General features: G+C 39.4%; 5 protein-coding genes across 5 annotated transcripts; all 5 read left to right on the top strand.

The window, feature by feature from the left end:
- The first annotated feature begins 530 nt into the window (after positions 1 to 530).
- Positions 531 to 1472, top strand: LOC141002014 (olfactory receptor 11A1-like). Its single transcript, XM_073473180.1, has one exon. The coding sequence runs from the start codon at positions 531 to 533 to the stop codon at positions 1470 to 1472; it is 942 nt and encodes a 313-aa protein (XP_073329281.1).
- A 3391-nt stretch (positions 1473 to 4863) lies between these two features.
- Positions 4864 to 5796, top strand: LOC141002822 (olfactory receptor 4B13-like). The gene has a single exon (XM_073474223.1). It carries the CDS (start codon positions 4864 to 4866, stop codon positions 5794 to 5796), a length of 933 nt encoding a protein of 310 aa, XP_073330324.1.
- A 2733-nt stretch (positions 5797 to 8529) lies between these two features.
- LOC141002873 (olfactory receptor 4B13-like) lies at positions 8530 to 9462 on the top strand. Its single transcript, XM_073474282.1, has one exon. The coding sequence runs from the start codon at positions 8530 to 8532 to the stop codon at positions 9460 to 9462; it is 933 nt and encodes a 310-aa protein (XP_073330383.1).
- A 4296-nt stretch (positions 9463 to 13758) lies between these two features.
- LOC141002936 (olfactory receptor 51B5-like) lies at positions 13759 to 14691 on the top strand. The gene has a single exon (XM_073474366.1). The coding sequence runs from the start codon at positions 13759 to 13761 to the stop codon at positions 14689 to 14691; it is 933 nt and encodes a 310-aa protein (XP_073330467.1).
- Positions 14692 to 16806: 2115 nt separating this feature from the next.
- LOC141002830 (olfactory receptor 4B13-like) lies at positions 16807 to 17739 on the top strand. The gene has a single exon (XM_073474232.1). The coding sequence runs from the start codon at positions 16807 to 16809 to the stop codon at positions 17737 to 17739; it is 933 nt and encodes a 310-aa protein (XP_073330333.1).
- The last annotated feature ends 286 nt before the right edge of the window (positions 17740 to 18025 follow it).

An 18025-nucleotide genomic window follows, 5' to 3' on the forward strand; every position in this document is an offset into this window, starting at 1 on the left:
GCCAACACAATCATAAAAAAGTTTAATAAAGCTGAAGTCACAACAAGTTGATATTACTGCAAGATCAGATATTTTGGCAGTAAATCCAAGAAATTTGTTGTCAGGGAACAATTTACTGACACATTTTTGCTAGTTGCCAGATACGTTGTTGAGAACATTTCCTGGATACATAAATAAAAAACATAATTCTCTCAGAATTTGTTTCCTTCAGATCATATTTGCTGTTAGTGCAAATTATTTTAATCCTTGTTTTTCTGGCTGAAAGTCCAGGCCAACAAAATTTCCTGATTCTTTGGTCCCACCTATGACAGCTTCAACATCTCAGTGATTGGCCTGATTTGAATCCCCAGGCACTCTTGCTGTGCTCATAAAAAGGATTCACTGTCGGGAATTAAGGAAGGAACAGCCACTATACATGGTCACACAGAGCAGAGAGATGTGCAGCTCTCTTCCAACACTGTGGTAGCTGATGTCATGGGTAATTACATGTTCTGAAACTGGTTATCTTTTGAAATTGAGAAAATTTATAGATGATGGAAAATGTATCAGTTGTCACACTATTTACTCTTTCAGGTTTAAATTTTACAGTAGAACAAAGAATTATCCTCTTCTTGCTTACTTTACTGTGGTATTCGTTGATTGTTTTTGGAAATGTTTTTCTGATTGTTGCCATAATTGTGGATAAAACCCTTCATGAGCCCATGTATATATTCCTGTGTAATCTATGCATCAACGCACTGTACGGAACTGTTGGTTTTTACCCAAAATTCCTTATGGATCTTCTGTCATCTCATGTAATTTCATATGCTGGATGCATGCTGCAGGGTTTTGTAATACACTCATCCACTTGCTGTGACTTTTCTATCCTTGCTTTGATGGCATATGACAGATATGTGGCTATATGTCGACCTCTGGTTTACCATTCAGTTATGACGAGACAGAGAGTCGCCATCTTTGTGTTTTTGTCCTGGCTTTTACCTATTTATTGTATGTTTATGAACACAGCAACATTGCTAGGATCAAGGTTATGTGGCTCACACATAAAAAGGATCTACTGTGTAAACTGGATGATAGTCACTCTTGCTTGCTCCCCACCCAAAGGAAATGCTGTAGTCACATATGTAAATATTGTGTTTTACTTTTGGCATTTTGTGTTTATTATTTGGACTTACATGTATGTGATAAAAACATGCATATCTTCCAAAGAGGACCAGAGGAAGTTTATGCAGACATGCTTGCCGCACTTAATCTCTCTGGTCGTTCATACAATAACTGTGCTTTTAGATGTACTGTACATGAGATTTGGACCACGTGATTTATCTCAAGACCTCTATAATTTCATGGCGATGGAATTTCTGCTTATTCCTCCACTTGTGAATCCACTCGTATATGGATTCAAACTTACCAAAGTCCGAAACAAAATTGTAAATTTCGTTTGTATTAAAAGGAATGATCATGGCATCATCACCTGACTTTTCATACTAGAAGTCAGCCCTCAGACTAAGACAGAAGAGAAATAAATCAGTGCTGTGTTTAAACTTAAAAATTTAAATGTGATGGAAAGTATATTTAATTATAAACATATTCATTGTTAGTTGAAACAATTGACATGAGTAATTGTTGTTAATGCAGGATATCACAGTGATGTCTTCATTTCACATGGTATATTAATCTGCTTTAACAATTGTTGGTTGCACATGCTCTCTTATTCTGTGTTCACCTTCAAAAACTTCACCAGCCCCATATATACATGTTTTTTTATTTATCCTAAATTCCCTCTGGGTCGTCTTTCATCTCATGTTATTTCTTATGCTGGATGCGTGCTTCAGGGTTTTATAATACACTCAACTACTTGCAGTGATTTTTCTATCTGAGCTCCAATGGTATATGACAGATATGTGGCTGTATGTCGACCTCTGGTTAACATTTTCATTGTGACTGCTTTTATTGTGTGTTCACTTGTCACATAATGGTGCCTGTTTCACATTTTTTGTTACAAATCTGATGTTATGGTAATTTTCTAACTGTTAAATGAATTGTGACTTACTGGAAAAAAAGCTTACTTCATTGTAACATGCATGCATATTATACTGTAACCATTACAGGCCTGTACTATCTAATAAACTTCATAAAACTAAAACACTATCTGCATTATCCAGTATTCTCTCGAGTAAGTCAAGTTTCACTGTCGATGAGGCAATCACTTCATCGGATTAGGCACACTTTTCCAAAAAAAAAGTAGGGGAAAACACGTAATTTCAATGGATATGCTAAGACAAAAATGTTTTTTCATAACTCCTATGCTTTTTAAGAATGGTATTTTAGTTATAACAACAATTTAAAAAGAACTTTCAGGCCATACATTACATACTAACTTGGAGTTATATGTGACGTCACTGTAGCATGCATGTAACAATTATAGGCCTGAACTTTCTAATAAACTACAGAAAACTAAAACCGTATCTGCAATTATTTTCTCATGTAATATCTCTTAGTTTCACCATCAACAAGACAGTCACTTCATCCGATTAGGCACACGTTTCCAAATAACAAAGAAGCATTAACATAAAATGTCAGTGGATATACTAAAACATAAAATGTACATGTATCCTAAAAAGGATTTTCATTTTTGTCCATAACCCCCATTCTTTTTTTTAAAGTGGTAATTTAATTGTAACAACAAATTAAAAACAAGTTTAGGGCCATACATTACATACTAACTTTAACAGTTTCAACAGACCGGTTATAAATTATGCAGCTTGGCCACTGTAAATACAGTAAGCCCTAAACTATGTTAAAAGAACATGTTTGGAGCGTCTACGGTGACTGCAGCTACCCCAAATGTCACCAAGCCTACTGAAAAATCAGGTGGCAATAAGTGAAATGTATTACATTTGAAAGATACAACCTCGCTTTTTTGTGTTATGCAGGCAACATACACTTGACAGAATGGAAGTGGTCAGCCTTTAGATACACAGTCGTGGCCTAAAGTTTACATTCACTTGTATGTCATGACAGTAATGAGTTACAATTAATTCTACAACTCTCATTTTTCTGTGATTGAATGAGTGGAACACATACTGCTTTGTCACAAAAAACATTCATGAAGTTTGTTGCGGGACAACATAAAAAACTGGGATCATAACAGTTTGGTTCAATACTGAATTTATTATAGGTCTTCTGAAAATATGACCAAAAATATACATACAGCAAGTTGAACAATCAATGTTTGTGATTATAGACAGTTGTGTGAATCAGATTTTCTTTGTAGTATGCCCTCTAAACTTCCTCTGAATGATCACGATTGATAACAGCTTGTGGCTTGTCTGGGCCCATTTTAATAGGGCTTGTTTGATACACCCAGTAGACTCAACCACAAACACTATAATGGGAAAGTCTAAGCAGAAATCATTTGAACTCAAGACTGCAATGATATACATGTTCTTTACAAGTGTATGTAAACTTTTGACCATGACTGTACTTGCGGTTGAACCATATGTTTTGGCTTAAACAACGGGCTGTGTGGTGAACGTACCTGTTCACATACATGCCTATGTACCATGCGTGTTACCGGTGGATACCACTAGATGGCACACGTTAGATTGTAGACTGCTCCTACCGCTCGTGCACATTGTATCTTGCACTTGCAAAGCTTTATTTCTAAAGACAACCGGCGTTCAAAACAGACACAGGATACGTGAGCCAGCCAGCCCTCATGTGTACCAGAACGCGTTAAAAGCAAGTATATGTTCAGCTTAGGGCCCTGTCCACACATACAGGAGTATTTCTTAAAACAGAGCTTTTGTTTATGTGTAAACAGTAGTTCACTCTCGAACGAAATTCAGTCATTATCGACTCCCCCTCATGCTGATGAGAAGTCTGGTGTAGTTTCTTATTCCTCAAAGTGCAGCTGGAGACCCGCGGGGGTACCCTCCGGCAGCAAAAATCCACATAACGGGCGTCAATTGTGCCCGAGAGGAAAAGGTCCATAAAACTACACAAAAACTTTGTAATATTCCTCCATACTGCTTGTCCGCTGCAATCCAAGTGTCCTGAAGTGGCGACATCCAGAGTTTACTCGAAACGATGTCATTTAGTACATTTTTACAGCCTAAACAGTCACTATACTATATATGCTCCTGCGTGCACGCGAGTCTCCCTCACGGCGGTTTGCACTACGGAAGCCGCGCCAGACAAGATGAACGAGAACTCGCGATAGATACACACCGGTATTTACATCCAGCTATGAGCGACCGAGCGACACACAAACACAAAAGGGATCTGCCTGCACTAGTGATTTGAAACTTTGAAACTCACAGCAGGGTGTAAATACCGGTGTGTATCTATCGCGAGTTCTGTTCTGTTGTAGGGTACCCCCGCGGGTCTCCAGCTGCACTTTGAGGAATAAGAAACTACACCGGACTTCTCATCAGCATGAGGGTGAGTCGATAATGATTGAATTTCTTTCTAGAGTGAACTATTCCTTTAAGGAGGACGGCACTAAAACAATCTCTGAAAGGCGCCGGTACTGGGTAGGTTCTGGTCTTCTTTAAGGTCTTGTGGAGAACTCCAGTTTGGAACAAGCCAAAAAAAAAAAAAGTTTAACTTTGGTGGAGACTTCCCCTGCCCAACTGCCTTCAGGTATTATTTTAATTATTTATTTTTTGTAAAGTGCTCACAGATTGCAAGCTGATTCTTGAAGTTGAAAGTTCTTCGAGATCATTGATTGGTTGATTTAATTCCCAGCGTGTGAGCTGCTGTAATAAGACAGGATAAAAAATGAATGAGATGAGGGGAAAGAGTCTGGGGCTATGAGGCTTTACAACACAAGGGAAAATACAATAATACAAAGGTTTTCCCACCATGATGGATAATGTCTCGGTTATAACAACATTTTTTCTTTCAGGTTTACATGAAACAATGATCCACCGTCGTGCTCTGTTCTTTGTCACTTTACTGTGTTACTGTTTAATTTTGTTGGTAAATATTACTCTTATTGTGACCATAATCTCAGATAAAAACCTGCATGAACCAATGTATATTCTACTGTGTGCTATTTGCATGAATGCACTTTATGGGACAGCAGGTTTCTACCCCAAGTTTCTCTGGGATCTGCTTTCTCCTGTTCATGTTATCTCTTATTCTGGATGCCTTGTTCAGGCTCTAGTGATGTACTCATTTGCCTGCGCTGATCTGTTTATTCTTTCAGTCATGGCATATGACAGATATGTTGCTATATGTCGACCACTGGAGTACCACTCTGTCATGTCAAAGCAAAGACTCATCAAGTTAGTGTGTTACGCTTGGATGACACCTTTTTGCATGATGGGCATAAATGTTTTTCTGACATCTAGATTAAAGTTATGCAGCCCATATATTGCTAAACTCTTCTGTGTGAATTGGATTATTGTTAAACTTGCTTGTTTCCCAGCTGAAACTACCTTTAATAGTGTAGTTGCTCACATAATAATTATAATTTATATTTTTCATGGCTTCTTTATCATTTGGTCCTACATGTATCTCATTAAAACATGTGTGAATTCTATAGAAAACAGGGCAAAGTTCATGCAAACATGTGTGCCACATTTAACCTCCTTGCTCATTTTTATTGTAACTATCCTTTTTGATGTAATAAATATGAGATTTAGTTCAAAAGATTTACCTCAAGCCCTTCAAAACTTTGTTGCCATAGAATTTCTTGTCATACCTCCCTTAATGAATCCTCTCATTTATGGTTTCAAATTGACCAAAATTAGGAACAGAATTCTGCGCGTTGGTACTTTAAAAACTAAATGAATTTTGTCTCATATGTTATGGAAACTTAATGTCCTATGTTTAATGCACTTATTTTAATAAAATGCACTGCTTAACTAGCTGTTGGCTGTTTGCTGTGTGCTGGAGGATCATGTTATACCCTCAGGAGGTTTGCACCAGGCAAATTTGAGCTCGGTGATCCATCAAGAATGTTTCATTTTAAATATAAATATTATTTCTCCCCATGATTTAAGGTGCTGAATCACATTACTTTATATTTGATGGCAGTCTTAAATGTATGATTATTAAGTCCTGATACTGAAATATGTGCTCTATATTTGCTCTTTTACCATTCCCACATTATTCACATTTACCAAATGGTCTAGTCAGTTGTACAGTGATTCATACTGTAATTTTATGTGATTATTTACTAAAGCTTGTGAGAGCATCTCCTCCTTTAAAACAACTGAACCCAGGTGAACAGTGAGTGTGACACCAGATAATAAAAAAAAAGAAGCAGGTTAATTGTATCAGTATTGAGCGGCATAGTTAACTATTGAACTGACCAAGCAAATTATGGCCCGGCTGTGAATAATTGTGCTTCCACCTGCCATGATCATGGCACAAACTTCTTTCTCTCACCGAGGAAGTGATGTGAGGTTAGTCGTCTACCTCTCCTGTTTCCACTGTAAAAGTAACATTAGCATGAAAAACATTCATGAACCCATTTTTTAATAAACAAGAGGACTAGGATATAGCCGAGCTTACATGTTGCCATGGTGTATTTAGGGCTGATGAAACGAAAACGAAACCTGCTATAAGGCCAAACCGGGCAAGAAGAATTCTTCTAGACAAAAAACATATTCTTAACCTGCACATGGCTTGCATCTGTCTTCTCTGTTATCTAAAGCTCACGCACAGAGCTTTCATTAGGTGTCCGTTTCCGTTATTAACGGATTATTTAACGGAGGGTATAAAAGAGCCTTTACACGAGGGTGGGAAACGGGGAAGACACACTTAGCTAAACATCGCACTCTGAATGCTATTCGTTTTTTTACGTGATTCTGTGCACACTATACTTACAGCCGCGGTAGTGAAATACGTTCGAATGTCCCTTTTCTTTTTTGGAGGTGGCATTGTCTCCGGAGCTTAGCCTACTGCATTGAAGTAGGAGTCCCCAGTCCCGATTGACAGATGCGGGGCGTTTTAATTTCAGCACATGGACGTTTGTTGTTCTTCTGAGTCGCATGTGGGGCCGCGGGGTTACCTGACTGACACCAGATCAGCAGTGGCCCACTAACCATCACTCTGTCGCAGCCAATAAAAACAGCGGATATGGGTCGTCATAGCACGGAATCAATGTCGGAACGTGGCAAAAAAACAAAACGTGAACAAATGTAAAATAGTTTTTATTAATGCTACCATATGTGTACTATATTGAAAATTTGAAATAGTATTTCAACATTGTCAATGAATGTAGATTTTTCCTATATAAAATTAAAAGGACAAATATTGGTAGTGACTATTTTGCAATCCTCGAACATTGGTTGTGACATGTCACGACCATCTATATAGAAACCTACGCCCATGGCTACCACCAAGCAAGTGACACCATGTATGTGAACTATTAGACAGCAGATGGAGGAAACTGGTCACTCTTTCCTTTGCAGGGATAGCAGCTCGGTACTAACTTACTTCATGTTCCTCAGATTGTGGAGTTAGCTGGCAAGCTTTGCGTCGCAGCTGCTGGTGCTAACTGATCTGGAATACTAGCAGGACCTTGTGTCGCTGCAGTGAGGACAAGTTCTTTGGGCCTGCTGGAAATATAGCTTGCAGCTCTCAGCAGCTGTTACGCCCAAAAGAATCCAGGAGAAGAGAACTTGAGGGCAGGCAGCCCCGTCAGGAGAGAGGTGGAGAAGAGAGAGAACAAAGGAAGGAGCTGGAGTTTTGACTATCTGGTCAGAGGGGGGTCTGTCACCCTGACTAACAGTAGCTCAAACTGAATTTGCACCTAGGTGTAAAGAGTGGGGAATTCTGGGAAACCGAGTCCATTTTGAAATCCACAATGAACGACTTCATCTGTGGGTCCCAACAGACTCATAGTAAACTTGACCTTTGACCACCAAATTCTAATCAGTTCATACTTGAGTCCAAGTGGACATTTGTTCCAAATTTGAAGAAATTCCCTCAGGGTGTGTTGAGATATTGCATTCACAAGATAGATGGATGGATGGACAACTGGAAAACATAATGCTTCCGGCCATGGTCATCCCTGGCGTGGAGTCATGAAAAGTGATAAGATAACCAAGTAGTTCTGTCATACCTAAACCCAACGAACTGTGAACATACAACAAAGGTCCGGTACGAATGTCGAAGGTACGCTACAACTGTTTTGTTGTTTTGTGAATGGTGATGTCATGTTGGTTATGTGTTGAAAATGTCTTTGTGTAACCAGAGTTGTAGAAGCTAGGTTACTTTAACAGCCTGATTAGAATAAGTAAACGTTTAAATCCTAATAGTATGCTTAATATCAGTGTTCAGGTAATGAAAGGGATATACAATATTTGGAAATATTTGGAAATTGTTCACCACCTCCAAGATGTAAAAGTTTGATGGTTTTTTTTTCATGGTTTTTATGAGGATGCATTGATTGGCTGGTTTGAATTCTAAGTAGGTGTGTCGATGTAGCCAGACAAGATATTAAAAAGTGAGGCAAGAGAGCAGACACTGTGAGGGACAGAGTTACCCTTCGCATGAACAACAAGTTTTCTAACCATGATGGATAATGTTTCTCAAATAAGAATATTTTTCCTTTTAGGTTTAAATGAAACAAATAACCACAGATTCACTCTCTTCTTTCTCACTTTACTGTGTTACTGTTTGATTTTGCTAGTGAATGTTTGTGTTATTGTGATCATCATCATGGACAAAAACCTGCATGAACCAATGTATATTTTACTATGTACTTTTTGCATGAATGCACTTTATGGTACAACAGGTTTCTATCCCAAGTTTCTCTGGGATCTTCTTTCTCCTGTTCATGTCATCTCTTATTCTGGATGCCTTGTTCAGGCTCTAGTGATGTACTCATTTGCCTGCGCTGACCTGTCTATTCTTTCCGTCATGGCATATGACAGATATGTGGCTATATGTCGACCACTGGAGTACCACTCTGTCATGTCAAAGCAAAGACTCATTATGTTAGCGTGTTTTTCGTGGATAATACCTTTTTGTGTGATGGGTATTAATGTTTTTCTAACAACTAGATTAAAGTTATGCAGCCCATATATCACCAGGCTTTTTTGTGTGAATTGGATTATTGTTAAACTGGCTTGTTTCCCAGCTGAAACTACTATTAATAGCATAGTTGCTTACATAGCAATAGTCATTTATGTCTTTCATGGTTTCTTTATAGTTTGGTCCTACATGTATCTCATTAAAACATGTGTGAATTCAATAGAAAACAAGGCAAAGTTCATGCAAACATGTGTGCCACATTTAACCTCCTTGCTCATTTTTCTTGTGGCTATAGCGTTTGATGTATTGAATATGAGATTTAGTTCAAAAGATTTACCTCAAGCCCTTCAAAACATTGTTGCTATAGAATTTCTTGTCATACCTCCCTTAATGAATCCTCTCATTTATGGTTTCAAATTGACCAAAATTAGGAACAGAATTCTGGGTGTTATTACTTTAAAAACTAAATGAATTTTGTCTTATATGTTATGGAAACTTAATGTCCTATGTTGAATGTACGTCTTTTAATAAAATGCTCTGCTTAACCAGCTGCTGGCTGTTTGCTGTGTGCTGGAGGATCATGTAGTACCCTCAGGAGGTTTGCACCCAGCAAATTTGAGCTAGATGATGCGTTAAATATAAACATTATTTCTCCTCACGATTTAGGGTGCTGAATCACATTACTTTTTATTTGGTGGCAGTCTTAAATGTATGATTATTAAGTCCTGATACTCTAAAATATGTGCTCTTTATTGGCTCTTTTACCATTCCCACATTATTCACATTTCCCACATGGTCTAGTCAATTGTACAGCGATTCATACCGCAATGTTGAACATTTGTGTGCACTTCCAGAGAATTTTAACATAATTTATAATATTAATTCCCATCACATTCCGTGCATTCACTTCACTGTTTGTCTTTTTGTATTTAGGAATGATGTAGATATAATAAACCTGAAATGTATTTCATCCACTTTGCAACCAATTGTATGTGATTATGCACTAAAATTATAATTATTATGAATATTATATTCATTCTGACAATAGATCTCTAAATCTTACACACTGGAACTTTAACACCAAGGAATAAATGAAAAACCAGGTCCCTTAGGCCAAGTTGCAAAAAGCTTGTGAGAACATTTCCCCCTTTAAAACAACAAATGACCACTGAACACAGGTGAACAGTGAGTGTGACACCAGAAAAAGAAAGAAAAAGAGAAGCAGGTTAATTGTATCAGTATTGAGCAGCATAGTTAACTATTGAACTGACCAAGCAAATTATAGCCAGATGAGAGGCAAAAGAAAGAAATGCTGGAGCCCATTCTCCTTAAAATGACATTTAAATACATTTGCAACAGCAAATGTTTTTTTTGTTTTTTGCAGGAAATGTATTGCAGATAAAATTGCATTTTTCCTAATATCTCCCCCCATCTGTTGCAGTTGTCTGGTTATTTCAGCTGTAATTTTTACTGTAAAATGTATATATTCATGAACATTGACAGTGTCCGCTGGTAATATTTTCACCCCGTGAGTGTGTGACTTAACGATGCAGATTATTTTTCCAAATTTGAAGCAATTCCCTCAAGGCATTTCTGAGATATGGTGTTCACAAGAATGGGATGCCATTAGGTCTGTTACACCACATTGTATATAGTTGGACCCAAAAGCAGACAATGAGGCAGGAAGTAGAGTACAAGGTAATTTATTTGACTTCACAAGGTAACTGCAGGTGAAGGTGCGGAGACACTCAGGCTGGAGTCTCTGTCCAGGAGTTGGAAGGAGGAGGAGACATTGCTCAGGGTGGTGCTGGTGGATAGTGTGGCGAGTAGAGGCTCAGGTGAGTGCAGGACTGTTGGCTGTTGGCTGCAGAGCCACTGTTAGCTGGGAATGCTGGTGAACACTGGAGGAAACAGAAATGAAAAGTGGGGTGCACAGGTAGGGATGCAGGCAGCTTGAGGCGGATGGCAGTGGGGTTGATTATTTTATCCACTTCAAATGGACCAATGAAGCGTGGCACCAGCTTGCGGGATTCCACCTGAAGAGGGAGATCACAGGAGGGAAGCTATACCTTTTGTCCCGGTTGGTAATGGGGAGCGAGGATACGGTGAAGGTCCGCCAAACACTGACTATACTAGGTGGAATGGGTAATGGCATCACAAGCAGACCTCCAAACCTCCTTACAACAGGCAACATGAGCGTGGACGATGGGGACAGCAACCTCGCCCTTCCGGTCCGAAGAGAAGAAGTGGCTGATAGCTGTAGGCAGCCATGAACAGGGTTATTCCTGTGGCTGAGCTGGTCAGTGAATTATTCTAATACTTGACCCAACGGAGGAAGGAGGACCTGGAAGTGGGATTACAGGCTGTGACACAGCAAAGGGCAGTCTCCAGGTCCTGGTTGCTTTCTAAGTCTGTCCATTTGACTGCAGATGATAACCTGACGTGAGACTGGAGGTGGCACCAAGCGCCTTACAAAAGGCCTGCCTGACCTGAGATGTGAACTGGGGGCCGCGATCCGAAACGATGTCAGCGGGGAGGCCATGGAGCCGGAAAACATGTAGGATGAGTAGGTCGGCGGTTTCAGAGACGGATGGGAGCTTGACCAGGGGGACGTAGTGAACCATCTTGGAGAAGCGGTCCACAATGGTGAGAATAACGGTGTGTCCATCAGAGAGCAGAAGACCAGTGACAAAATCCACAGCAATATGAGACCAGGGACGACTGGGAACAGGCAGAGGCCTGAAGAGACCAGCGAGAGGATGAAGGGATGCCTTGCTCTGGGCACACACAACACAGGCCGCCACAAACTCACCCATGTCCTTAGATTGGCCAGGCCACAAGAAGTGCTGGCGAAGAAACTGCAGCGTCCGCTGGGCTCCGGGTTGGCAGGTGAACCTGGATGAATGGCCGCACTGTAACACCTGGGACCGGATCTCCTCCGGCACGAATAGGGGATTAGGTGGACCTGTACCAGGGTCAAGGTGACTGCGTTGGGCCTCCCGCACAATGGTCTCAATTTCCCAGGTAGCGGCTCCAATGATCTGGGGAAAGGGCATGATGGGCTCGGGTCTGCAGGAGGTGCGTCAGGTCAGAGGAGAAGAGGTGAGAGAGGGCATCTGGCTTACTATTTCTGGAGCCAGGACGATAAGAGTAGGTGTAGTTAAAGCGGCTAAGGAATAGGGACCATTGAGCCTGGCGGAAATTGAGTCTTCTGGCAGAGCGCAGGTAAGAGAGGTTTTTGTGGTCTGTCCAAATGAGGAAGGGCTCCAGGGTATCCTCCAGCCAGTGGTGACACTCCTGGAGAGCCATGACCACTGCCAAAACCTCTGTATTTCCTACGTCATAATTCCTCTCTGCAGGGGAGAGACGTCAGGAAAAAAGGCACAGGGATGAAGCTTGCGTGTGGTAGCATCACACTGTGAGAATATGGTCCCCATGCCAGAATCCAAGGCGTCCACCTTCACCACAAACTGGTGGTCGGATGCTGAAGAACGGGGGCGTGAGTAAATAATCCCTTCAGCTTTTGGAAGGCTGCGTCGTCTCTGGCAGACCAGGTAAAAGGTGAAGTGGTGGAAGTCAGTTGGGTGAGGGGGGCCATCTTCCACTCGTCTCCCTCCCGGATGCGGAGAAGGTGGTAGGCATTCCGAAAGTCCAGTTTTGTGAAAATCTGGGCATGACTGGTGGATAGCGTGGCGAATAGAGGCGCAGGTGGCGCAGAGAGTTGGTTTGCTGGAAGCGGAGCCACTGGTAGCTGGGAATGCTGGTGAACACTGAAGGTAGAACAAAGAAATATGTATCTCTGAGAGAAAGCACGAAAACACAACTAGTAGTACTAGAAGGCAATATAGCTGGAGCCATGCACCACGTCTGACTGACGAAATCATCTGGCAGCAGGTAGCGTGAACACCAGAGCTTATCAGCAGGCGCTGATTGCCAACCTGCTGCAGGTGCGTGTGGGTCAGCAGCTCCAGTGAAGGGTAAACTCTGCACAGCCTCTCAGTGCACCTCTGCAAGCACAACAGAAAGCAAAACACCAAAACACTAAAATCCACCAGAGAATTATGACAGACTGTGTCAAGGTCATAGTAAACGTGACCTTTGACCACCAAATTCTAATTAGTTCATACTTGAGTGCAAGTGGACATTTGTTCCAAATTTAAGATATTGCATTCGCAAGATAGACAGATAGATGGACAACTGGAAAACATAATGCCTCCGGCCATGGCTATGGCATGGAGTCATGAAAACTGATAAAATAACCAAGTAGTTCTCTCTTACCTAAACTCAACGAACTGCGAACATACAACAAAAGTCCAGTACAAACATTGACGGTACGCTGCAACTGTTTTGTTGTTTTGTGAATGGTAATACATGTTGTTTTGGTTATGTGTTGAAAATATCTGTGTAACCAGAGCTGTAGAAGCTATGTTATTTTAATAGCTGATTAGCATAAATACACTTTCAAGCCTAATAGTATGCTTAATATTGGTGTTCAGGTAATGAAAGGGATATACAGTCTTTGGATTTAACAGCGAGTGAGGAAATTGTTCACCATCTCCAAGATGTAAACGTTTTATATTGTATATTTCATGCTCTGCACCTGCAGTAGATATCAACACACTGAATAAAGAGGATTAATTGATTGGCTGGTTTGAATTCCCAGCTCGTGTGTCGATGTAGTCAGACAAGGTATTAAAAAGTGAGGAGAGAGAGCAGACACTGTTAGGGATAGAGTTACCCTTCACAGGAACAACAAGTTTTCTAACCATGATGGATAATGTTTCTCAAATAAGAATGATTTTTCTTTCAGGTTTAAATGTGACAAATTACCACAGATTTACTCTCTTCTTTCTCACATTACTGTGTTACTGTATGATTTTGCTGGTAAATATTTCTGTTATTGTGACCATCATCATGGACAAAAACCTGCATGAACCAATGTATATTTTATTATGTACTTTTTGCATGAATGGACTTTATGGGACAACAGGTTTCTACCCCAAGCTTCTCTGGGATCTGCTTTCTCCTGTTCATGTTATCTCTTATTCTGGATGCCTTTTCCAGGCTCAAGTAATATACTCATTTGCCCTCAGTGAACTCTCTATTCTTTCAGTCATGGCATATGACAGATATGTGGCAATATGTCGACCACTGGAGTACCACTCTGTCATGTCAAAGCAAAGACTCGTCAAGTTGGCGTGTTACTCTTGGATAACACCTTTTTGCGTGATGGGTATAAATGTTTTTCTAACATCTAGATTAATCTTATGCAGCCCATATATCACCAGGCTTTTTTGTGTGAATTGGATTATTGTTAAACTTGCTTGTTTCCCAGCTGAAACTACTATTAATAGCATAGTTGCTTACATAACGATAGTCATTTATGTCTTTCATGGTTCCTTTATAGTTTGTTCCTACATGTATCTCATTAAAACATGTGTGAATTCAATAGAAAACAGGGCAAAGTTCATGCAAACGTGTGTTCCACATTTAACCTCCTTACTCACTTTTCTTGTGACAATACTTTTCGATGTATTGAATATTCGATTTGGTTCAAAAGATTTACCTCAAGCCCTTCAAAACTTTGTTGCAATAGAATTTCTTGTCATACCTCCCTTAATGAATCCTCTCATTTACGGTTTCAAATTGACCAAAATTAGGAACAGAATTCTGGGTGTTGTTACTTTAAAAACTAGATGAATTTTGACTTATATGTTATGGAAACTTAATGTCCTTTGTTTAATACACTTATTTTAATAAAATTCACTGCTTAACCAGCTGCTGGCTGTTTACTGTGTTCTAGAGGATCATGTAATACCCTCAGGAGGTTTGCACCCAGTAAATTTGAGCTCGGTTATCCATCAGGAGTGTTTCTTTTTAAATATAAACATTATTTCTCCTCATGATTTAGGGTGCTGAATCAGGTTACTTTTTATTTGGTGGCAGTCTTAAATGTATGATTATTAAGTCCTGATACTCTAAAATATGTGCTCTTTATTGGCTCTTTTACCAGCCCTACATTATTCACAAATACAACATGGTCTAGTCAATTGTACAGCGATTCATACTGTAATGTTGAACACTTGTGTGAACTTCCAGAGAATTTTAACATAATTCATAATATTAACTCCCACCACATTCTGTGCAGTCACTTCACTGTTTGTCTTTTTGTATTTAGGAATGATATAGATGGAATAAAAATGACATGTATCATCATTAACTAACTATCATCCACTTTGTAGATTGCAACCAGTTGTATGTAATTATGCACTAAAAGCATATTTATTATGAATATTATATTTCATGCTGACAATAGATCCTCTACATCTTACACACTGGAACTTTAACGCCAAGTAATAATTGAAAAGCCAGGTGCCTGAGGCCCAGGTTGCAGAAAGCTTGTGAGAACATTTCCCCCTTTAAAACAACAAATGACCACTGAACTCAGGTGAACAGTGAGTGTGACACCAGAAAATTGAAAAAGAGAAGAATAAGCAGGTTGATTGTATCAGTGTTGTGCAACATAGTTAACTATTGAACTGACCAAGCAAATATGGCCCGGTTGTGAATAATTGTGCTTCTGCCTACATTAGCACTATGGAAACTGTGTGTGTGAAGGTGGGTGATGGATGCACACATAAGTACAGACAAAAAAGAAAATATGTGAACTATTTTCCATCTAAGTACACTGTTACAAAAATGTACAGATTCACTGACATCCAGCTGGGTACATTCACTAAATACCTTCCCGAACAGCTATTGTATAATCATCATGTTAAACATTGGAGAGAAGCTTGGGGCTCAATATTCTTTGAAGAGGTGGAGAGAGCAGACATTGTCCATTCTCCTTAAAATGACATTTAAATACAGTTAATTTGCAACAGCAAATATTTTTTTTGTTTTTGCAGGAAATGTATTGCCGACAAGACTGCGTTTTTCCTAATTCTTTTATCTCCCCTTCTGTTGCAGGTCTCTAGTTATTTTAACTGTAATTTTTATTGTAAAAATATATATTTACGAACATTGACAGCGTCTGCTGGTAATATTTTCACCCCGTCAGTGTGCGTGGGCCTCATCATGGCCAAATGTGTTCCCGGAGATCTTTTGTAGTGGTAACTACCACAGAAGCAGTTTTGAGTATTTTGGCAGGTTTTTTAATGTATCTGGTTGTCTGTGTCAGCATGCTTTAGTCCAAACTTTGCAAAATGCTGTCGGAGAACATGACAGGTGTTCGGTTGAAATCACAATGAAGGCTCAGTCCAAAGATGGGTGTGGGCAGGGCAAGGCCAACAGAGGTTGGGAAGGAAAAAGTAGGAAAGAGGAGTTGGACTTAACGATGAACATTGAACTTCCTTTTTTTCGAAATTTGAAGCAATTCCCTCAAGGCATTTCTGAGATATAGTGTTCACAAGAATGGGATAACATGGTGTCACAGTGAACTTGACCTTTGACCACCAAATTCTAATCAGTTCATACTTGAGTCCAAGTGGACATTTGTTCCAAATTTGAAAAGCCTTTATAGCATATTTAGTCTCCAGTGTGCCAAAGAAATCATTTTCCAAGTTAGGAAAACTGTACATTTAATGGTAGTTAAAAATGTCTGCTCTCCAAGTGCCATAACGTTCTATATTGTTATTTTCATATGCTGCCTTTTCAGTAGATTGCATCATCCTGAAAATAAGATGATTGATTGGCTGGTTTGATTTCAAAGCATGTGTGTCAACATAGTCAGACAAAATATTAAAAGGTGAAGACAGAGAGCAGACACTGTTAGGGACAGAGTTACCCTTCACATGAACAACAAGTTTTCTAACCATGATGGATAATGTTTCTCAAATAAGAATGTTTTTTCTTTCAGGTTTAAATGAAACAAATAACCACAGATATACTCTCTTCTTTCTCACTTTACTGTGTTACTGTGTGACTTTGCTGGTAAATATTTCTGTTATTGGGACCATCATCATGGATAAAAACCTGCATGAACCAATGTATATTTTACTATGTACTTTTTGCATGAATGGACTTTATGGGACAGCAGGTTTCTACCCCAAGTTTCTCTGGGATCTGCTTTCTCCTGTTCATGTTATCTCTTATTCTGGATGCCTTGGTCAGGCTCAGGTAATGTACTCATTTGCCTGCGCTGATCTGTCTATTCTAGCAGTCATGGCATATGACAGATATGTGGCTATATGTCGACCACTGGAGTACCACTCTGTCATATCAAAGCAAAGACTCATCAAGTTAGTGTGTTTCTCTTGGCTAACACCTTTTTGCATGATGGGTATAAATGTTTTTCTAACATCTAGATTAAAGTTATGCAGCCCATATATCGCCAGGCTTTTTTGTGTGAATTGGATTATTGTTAAACTGGCTTGTTTCCCAGCTGAAACTACTATTAATAGCATAGTTGCTTACATAACAATAGTCATTTATGTCTTTCATGGCTTCTTTATAGTTTGGTCCTACATGTATCTCATTAAAACATGTGTGAATTCAATAGAAAACAGGGCAAAGTTCATGCAAACGTGTGTGCCACATTTAACCTCCTTACTCACTTTTCTTGTGACAATACTTTTCGATGTATTGAATATGAGATTTAGTTCAAAAGATTTACCTCAAGCCCTTCAAAACTTTGTTGCTATAGAATTTCTTGTCATACCTCCCTTAATGAATCCTCTCATTTACGGTTTCAAATTGACCAAAATTAGGAACAAAATTCTGGGTGTTGTTACTTTAAAAACTAGATGAATTTTGTCTTATATGTTATGGAAACTTAATGTCCTTTGTTTAATACACTTATTTTAATAAAATGCACTGCTTAACCAGCTGCTGGCTGTTTACTGTTTTCTAGAGGATCATGTAATACCCTCAGGAGGTTTGCATTCAGCAAATTTGAGCTCGGTGATCTGTTAAGAATGTTTCATTTTAAATATAAACATTATTTCTCCTCACGATTTAGGGTGCTGAATCAGGTTACTTTTTATTTGGTGGCAGTCTTAAATGTATGATTATTAAGTCCTGATACTCTAAAATA

Source organism: Pagrus major, chromosome 9 (assembly GCF_040436345.1).
Source record: "Pagrus major chromosome 9, Pma_NU_1.0".
NCBI lineage: Eukaryota > Metazoa > Chordata > Actinopteri > Spariformes > Sparidae > Pagrus > Pagrus major.

What these genes read in the sequence shown, in the direction of transcription:
- LOC141002014 (XM_073473180.1), top strand. Translation starts at nt 531, where the DNA reads ATGATGGAAAATGTATCAGTTGTCACACTATTTACTCTTTCAGGTTTA.
- LOC141002936 (XM_073474366.1), top strand. Translation starts at nt 13,759, where the DNA reads ATGATGGATAATGTTTCTCAAATAAGAATGATTTTTCTTTCAGGTTTA.
- LOC141002873 (XM_073474282.1), top strand. Translation starts at nt 8,530, where the DNA reads ATGATGGATAATGTTTCTCAAATAAGAATATTTTTCCTTTTAGGTTTA.
- LOC141002822 (XM_073474223.1), top strand. Translation starts at nt 4,864, where the DNA reads ATGATGGATAATGTCTCGGTTATAACAACATTTTTTCTTTCAGGTTTA.
- LOC141002830 (XM_073474232.1), top strand. Translation starts at nt 16,807, where the DNA reads ATGATGGATAATGTTTCTCAAATAAGAATGTTTTTTCTTTCAGGTTTA.